We start from the raw sequence: 7,868 nt of genomic DNA, 5'->3' as shown, positions 1-7,868 counted from the left end.
AAGGAGGGGGCTTTGTAGAAAACGAAGCGTTTGAGAGAGGCGGGGCATAGAGGACCTACAATAATGTACAGTATTTGAAAAATAATGTGTTTTTTGAACATTAAAGCATGTCAACATATTCTGTTACACCAAATACACAAAATAATGATCTTTAAAAAAGCATCATATGACCCCTTTAAATAAATGAATACTTAGACTTGGCAATAATGCATTAAAATTGATCAACGGTGAAAATAAATTGACAATAATATTTATAACCTTACAAAAGATTTCTATTTCAAATCAATCCTGTTCTTTTAAACTTTTGGTTCTTTAAATAATCTTGAAAAAAAAATATTGCTGTTTCCACAAAAATATTAAGCAGCACAATTGTTTGCAATATTGATAATCATTCATGTTTCTCAATATCAGCCTATTAGAATGATTTCTGAAAGCTTGTGTGACACTGAAGACTGGAGTAATGACTGCTGAAAATTCAGCTTTGCTATCATAGAAATAAATTACATTTTAAAATTGTAAGGCGAGACACTGCAGGTTAATAGGGTAAAAAAAATAACTAATAGTTATCACCTTACTTACCCAGTTGATTGATTACATTGATAATTGCAAACATTTTTTGTATTACAAGTTTTGTAAAATGTTATGTTTAAATATGCAAATGATGCATTATTTAATGAAGTATGCGCTAATTTGCATACATTTCTAGTACAAAAATCTAAACACTGGATTATGTCAGTTTCAAAATTCTTGTTTAATTTTTTTGACATATTAGAGTCAAATGTTTTTACAGAGGGAATTCTGGGTATCTCTTTTTGCCACTCCATAATTCAGAAAATACTACAGCCAGAAAACAATATATTTTCACAATTTTGGGGGGAATAAAATGTTGTATATAATCAAGAAAATTATATATGAACAAATCCCTCTGTAAAAACCTTCAGAATATAGACAGGAATAAAAATTTAAAGTTTGGTGTGTGTAAATGCTACTGAAGTGGAGATTTACGTCTCAGTGTTGGAGAAAAAACTCATTTTGAGAAAACGGCCTTTAAAAATATGTATTGTAATTGAAATCTATTGACACAAATAGATAAAGTGCTATAAAAGAAACACTTAACAGTGTCTTTTGGATGTTTTCTTTCCACTAGTCTGAAAAAACACTTTATGAAAAACCAAAAAGCCCAAAATCTCAAAATTGACAGGTGCATGAAAAAACAGTGTTTTTGCCTGCAGTGTCAATAGAAAACAGCTTGTTTTAAATTGTAATAAAATTTCACAATATCACTGTTTTTACTGTATGTTTGATCAAATAACGCAGCCTTGGTGAGCATAGGAGATAAAATCATTGCAAACCCTAAACTTTACATCTCTATACATCAATAATGATTATTTTATTGGCTTTAATATGGCACTTTACTCATGTTATTATGGGCCAGGCTTAATGCAACACTCTGTTTCATAATAAAAATTATTTAATGGGGGTCCCTGCACCATCTGTCTATCCACCAAAGGGTCCTTTAGCATTAATTAACACATTACCATATTATCATTTGGATTAAACTGTACTGAAAATATAAAATATTTAAAAAAAACATAAAATGGAGTACCTGGCTGAGAACTGAAGCGCCAGCATTTATAAGAAGCCGCAAACACATCAGTTTATCTTCTGCTTGAGTCTGTAGACTGCCATCAGCCAACCATGTTGAGGATGAGGAGGAGGCATTTATGGCCTTCATCATGGCACAGTGAGAGATCACTGCACAGTGCAGAGGAGTCAGGCCTAAAAAAACAGGCAGAAGCCAGGTGGGCTGTATATTATTGTCTCCTCAGATGCCACTGTAACTGATGCTTATGGAACAATATGTAAAGGTTTATACCTTCAAAATTACGAGCTTCCAGGTCCACTCGCAGTCCAGCAAAGAGTATAACCTAGAACATAGAAGTTTAGAAGCATGCTTTTTTGATTTTGAATGGTTTGCATATGGGTGGTCTCTCACCTGCATGACACGAGGGAAACCATAGGTGGCAGCCAGATGAAGTGCAGTTTGACCGTTGACGTCACAGATGCTGATGTCCGCACCTAGAGAGAGTAGATCCTGGACTATATCTGGCTGACTGGCAGTTACAGCCACCAGCAAAGCAGTCTGGGTTTCAAGAGAACAGAAAGTCAGTGAGTGCATTCATAAAAATCTCCCTGGTACATTTATTGTTGTGATATTCACCTTGCCCTTATGTTCTTTAGAGTCCAACTTCCCCAGTTCGCGAAGTTTCTCCGCAGCAGCAAAAGCATATTCCCTCAGGCCTTTCGCAGTATAGATGTGTAGAATGCTAACAGAGAGTAAGAACAGAGTTTCAGTTTTCGTTTACAGTGCAGAGCTGTCTAATAGCCTCTGTTTTAGTCACATTTCCATAGGATTTACGCTCACACTGTGGTTTCATTAGTTTAGAAACACACAAGACCTTGAGGACCCCTCTGGTAAAACACCTAATGATGTGGTAATCTGCGGATCCATTAACTGAGTGATTTACAGTACATAAATACAGTTAGAAGAACACAGATTTTAATGTAATGTATCTAAAATTGTACACATAAATTCTTAAAAAAAAAAAAAACTAGAAAGAATAATTATGGAACTTTTAGAAATGATTAATTCAGAACAATTATTAAAACATGGAATACACTACACGATTTTTGCACCAATTTTCCACCGATTTACAGTCTGGAGAAATTGACGCTAGTTGCCGAAAGTCAGAGCCAGTCTGCAGATTTGAGTTGACAGAGCCCATAGAAAATCACGTAGTGTATGATGATTCCATCCAAACATGTTTGATATTTTCAGCCGATTTTAGAACACATGTTGTTTTCATTTGCCATACGTCTCCTAGCAACAAGGCGCACATTTCTGCTTGAGTTTGTTGTGATCAGAACAACTTGTTACTGGTAGTGCATGATTTCCTTTGTCACTATTTACAAAGTCAGTAAGTGTATGATGCCTAGTGTTTTAAAAATATGTCCAGATTTTAAAAGTCGTGTAGTGTTTACCAGCTTTTAGTTTTTGGGCAGTCACACCACCCATTGACAACATTTACTGAAAAAGCACAGAAACACTGTTTAAAAGAATAATAATAAACGAAAATTTTATGCCAAACTACTTAATTTTATTAATAATTTTATTGACCCATTTTCTTGGAAATAGATAGATAGATAGATAGATAGATAGATAGATAGATAGATAGATTGATTGATTGATAAATTAATTAATGAATTCTTTCATTCATTACACGTTACTTTTATAATGTTACACACGCTTTTTATTTCAAATAAATGCTGTTCTTTTTAACTTTATGGTCATCAAAGAATTCTGAAAAAAAATGTTTTTAACACTGATGATAAAAAATGTGTTTCTTGAGCACCACATCAGCATAATAGGATGATTCCTGAAGGATCATGTGACACTGAAGACTGGAGTAATGTCTGCTGAAAATTCAGCTTTGCATCACAGGAATAAATTTCATTTTTCAAAATGTATTAAAATAGAAAACAGTTATTTTTGGACTATTTTTGCAGCCTTGGTTAGCATAATACATTTTTTCAAAAACATTTTAATCTTATTTTCTGACTTACGTGTCCCCGTCATCATCCTGCCAGGTAGTTCTACTGTAATCCATGTTCTGCAGGAAGACTCTGGCCTCCTGCAGCTTCACGATATCCATCTGGGACCTGAACTCTTGGAGAAGGTATGGGCTTGTGTGATCCTCTGCTCTGGATTCAGATGGCCAACACAAGCTGGGGCTCTGAATGGAGACAGTCCCAGCCATATCAGTCCCGTCTGCAGTTACAGGGCACTCTGTTATAGACTGTGAGAACAAATAATAGATTGTTTTTTTTTCCATCCATAATATGGACAAATTCCTTCGATTTTGTAAGCCCTCAATAATCATTCTGCACGAAATGCTTATAGAGCTCTTACATATTGCTGTGTTGTCTGGGCATCCTGGCAGTCTTGCATCTGCTGAGGGCTGTAGCCAGTGGCAAGCGTCTGTCCAGTCTGGGTAAAGTTTGGTGTGATGGAGGAACTAGACATGAATGTGAACGGGCTGCACTGCTGTAGGGAGGAATGTGCCTGATGAATGCTGGGAACTTCCCATCGGTCATATCTAACTGCTCCCATGTCTGTGTAGCTTGCACTGGCTCCTGCAAAGGAAAGCTATAATTTTTAGATGTAATTGAAAATCTAAATGTCACCGAAAACCCATTTTATAAGCAAAACCCTCAGACTCACCGGCAGTGGGAGATTGTACTGATGCCAACACCTGTTGGAAACATTTTGGAGGATGATTAAAGTCGGTCATATCAACCTCAAGACATACATACCTAGAAATATAATAACTGAACTCACCGGGACAGATGCAGCACCACCAGCAGTGTAAGATGCTGTAGAGCAGGAGGGAGGTGCTGAAGAGGTCTCTCTCTTTCTCTTCTGCTCCAGGAGTTTCTTCACTGTGGGCAGAGGGTAACACACCTTTTCCTTCTGTGCTGTGGACACATGAATTAACCATCGTTATATTTATGATAATATGTTTTTTTGTTCAAATGCTGTTATATGATATATAGCCTATACCATTCAAAAGTTTAATACATCAGCAGTAGCATATTAAATGGATGGAATGTGAAAGTAAAGATAAATGTTGCTCTTTTGAACTTTCTGTTCAAAACTTTCTATTTCATCCTGAAAAAATGTATCATGGTTTCAACAAAAAATATTAAGCCGTACAACTGTTTTCAATAATAAGAGCACCAAATCAGCATCGAAGAATCGTGTGACACTGAAGACTGGAGTAATGATGCTGAAAATTCAGCTTTGTCATCACAGGAAAAAATTACTTTTTAAAAGATATTAGAATAGAAAACAGTTATTTTAAAGGGTAACAGTATTTCACAATATGTTTTTACTGTATATTTGATCAAATAAATTAAGCCTTGGTGAGCATAAGAGACTATTTATATTACAATAATATAACGGTGGAACTTTATTTACTAGAAGTAGTGACAATCTTGTCCAAACAAATAATTTTATTAAAGAAAATAAATGCTACTAAATATTTAATATATATAATTAATCAGGGAAGGTGAGCAGGGTATTGTAGATCTGCAAATCTGACATTTCTATTAAAACCATTTGTTTTACAATAACTTTTTAAGCATTCAAGTCAAGTAAAACATACATCATATAACCATATTCAACATATCTTGCTGGATGCACATTTATTGTTGTTGTTTTCAAGTAAATCGGATTGATTTCTCCAGTAATGTGATTTCCCCAGGGCCATTTTTAATAACAGGTGCTGGTATGACTTCAAATGTATTTTCTTCGTGTTAGTCACCAAAAGAAACTGAAGAAGACAAGAATGCAAATAGCGGAGGTTTCCAGTGGGCATCAGTTACGCATTCTAGAGCAGAGGGAAAGAAAGTTTCTTCAAAATCTTGACCCCAAATGTGAGATAAGAAATACATTTCCACCGGAGGAGCATAATTCTCATCCTCTCACCCGTGAGGAAGGTATTCCATTTGGAAAAGAGGTGCTGAGGTCACATCTACCTGTCTTCTTCATCAGAAACCCTGCGTCTATGGAGCCGGTTCTCACAGCACGCTCTCTGTAACTATTTCCTTTTCTCCGTTACGCTCTTCGTGGCAAACCACATCTTCTTCCTGCATCAGTGACGTACGTCCTTCACAGGGGCCCATCAGAGGTGTATGAACAGATGCTACTGATTCAGAGTAAGATTTGATGCCTGCCTAACTTTTCACTGAGTGGCAGTAATGAGCTGAAATCAGCTGCATAGGTCACAGCTAAATTGCAATACTTCATCTCGCCACTAGGAATAAAACAGCTCTAATATACATATTTATTGAATTACTTCTTTACGCACAGATATTTCTTTCAAACATTGTAGTGTAAGAGAAACACTTTTAAGTTATTTTATTATATTTTATGGGTATGTCAGAATATACTATGCACCTCCATGTTCTGATAATAGTTTGTTTTTTATATAACTACAATAACAGGTTTTAGGTTGATTTATCTATTTGTAGTTTAGACAGAAGAACGAGTTGCGTCTTATTCTGCAATGTATCCCTTTACAGGAAAAGTAACTGGTTTCAGCAAAACATTAAGTAGCCTAATTCTTATGATGAAGGGGATTCAAAAGAGGAAGATGGAAATTCCGCTGGGCATAACCTTGAGGGGATCATTCCTTTCCTTATCTCTCTTGTTTGTTCTCCATTCCATGTTATTTTAATTACTCCACTTCTCAGTCTCACTTTTTAAAGCTGACTCAAAAAGTTAAAAGGAAAGATAATCTGCTGCTCAACCCTGTACATTACATGTGGTTGTGTATAACTGACTCAAAGAAATACACAAAGTTCTATATTTCTGAAAGATTAAGAAAAAAGCTGGAGTTAAAACAATGGTTATAATATCTTTACAGATACACAAATTCAGAAAGTTATATCAAAATGTCTCAATATGTATTTAAACGATTTAGATTTATTTACATTGTGTAGGAGAAAGCAGAGAGTGGTTTAACACGGGGTGAGTTCAGCTTAACCAATTAGAGTACATGACCATTACCTTTTTGAGGTTACAGTAATTCCAATAATATAAAGTATTTACATCCACACACAGGACGATGTCCAGTGCACCTCTGTTGAACCCACAAAGATCATAATAGGACAGTATTGACCTACAGTTTCCACAGTTGAGATGTGACTAACACACAGTCTACTATATTTTTAGAATGGTTATACATATTTTTTTGTACTTTTATTTGAATTAAAAGTAAAATGAAATTAGAATGAAGTGGTCATCATGGTGGATGACCCTAAGCCTAAGCCATTTTTAATAAGCAAGTGGGGTATCAGCGGAGTAGATTGTAACAACATCTTTGTAGCTGACATTAATTCACATAATTTAGACACAAAGTGTTAGTTATAAGAGATTAATGTGGAAATGTTATATCAACGTTTGAGAGACGCTGAAAATGTGTTACAACAACCACCAAACGTTAATGATGTAGAAAACACCTGACATTCATATTCTTTAAGCAGGCTATCTAATAACAATGCTTCCATCACTAGCAAAAGTTTCAAAGGTCACATATTTACAGATACACAAGATTGATTTTTATGGTTAAAATGTCCGAAAGAGTGGGCTTTAGCGGCTGGGATACCCTCGCACCTCTATCTTGTAATTTCAAAGAGGGAAATCCCTGGCCAGTGAGTCACGCGCGTGAGTGTCATCGCGGGGATTCCGTAGCTCTCGCTCCGCTATCTGACTCTAGACACAGTTACAAAAATCTTAGATGGCACTTTATTCCTAAACACCTGGCATATTCCACATGACAGTTTGTACCAGTAGCCAATTAGAAATGCCTGCTTTAAAGTCGACACATATATTTTCTTTATCATTTTCACAAGCTTTTCTCTATAAAAATGAGACCCACACCCATTAAAAACGGGAAATGAAAGTTGAACAGGGAGGAGTTATTAAGGGGTTTGTCCAAATAGCTGTAAAAATGAACTCAGTGACTGACAGTACTCTACGTTGCTGGGGGATCCTTTATTCAAATGAGTTAAGTCTATTTTTAAACGGTCATACATCACCGAGCTTACGTCACATAAAAAAACATGTAAACAGCAAAAGATAAAGGTAGTATCGCATATGTTGTTTCCAGCAAAAATACTTGTATTTAATAGCCTTTGTGTATTTAGTTAAATGACCTATTAAACGCTAATGTCAATTTATTAGTGGTCCTTTAACCCGAACACTTACTTTACTCTCTCTCTCTCTCTCTCTCTCACACACACAC

General features: G+C 35.6%; 1 protein-coding gene across 1 annotated transcript in view; it reads right to left on the bottom strand.

The window, feature by feature from the left end:
- The window catches only part of LOC107723414 (NF-kappa-B inhibitor delta-like), a 15,468-nt gene that overhangs the window by 3,551 nt on the left and 4,049 nt on the right, over positions 1–7,868 (bottom strand). The window contains exons 2-9 of the mRNA XM_016532009.1: positions 4,400–4,536; positions 4,283–4,313; positions 3,971–4,194; positions 3,625–3,857; positions 2,222–2,327; positions 1,997–2,143; positions 1,877–1,928; positions 1,607–1,779 (exon numbers count right to left, since the gene is read on the bottom strand). Coding sequence (XP_016387495.1) covers positions 1,607–1,779; positions 1,877–1,928; positions 1,997–2,143; positions 2,222–2,327; positions 3,625–3,857; positions 3,971–4,194; positions 4,283–4,313; positions 4,400–4,536 — 1,103 coding nt within the window. The remainder of the gene's footprint in view (positions 1–1,606; positions 1,780–1,876; positions 1,929–1,996; positions 2,144–2,221; positions 2,328–3,624; positions 3,858–3,970; positions 4,195–4,282; positions 4,314–4,399; positions 4,537–7,868) is intronic.

Source organism: Sinocyclocheilus rhinocerous, unplaced genomic scaffold, assembly GCF_001515625.1.
Source record: "Sinocyclocheilus rhinocerous isolate Xijiao unplaced genomic scaffold, SAMN03320098_v1.1 scaffold241, whole genome shotgun sequence".
In the NCBI taxonomy this organism is placed as follows: domain Eukaryota; kingdom Metazoa; phylum Chordata; class Actinopteri; order Cypriniformes; family Cyprinidae; genus Sinocyclocheilus; species Sinocyclocheilus rhinocerous.
This window is presented reverse-complemented; position numbering and strand designations above follow the sequence as displayed.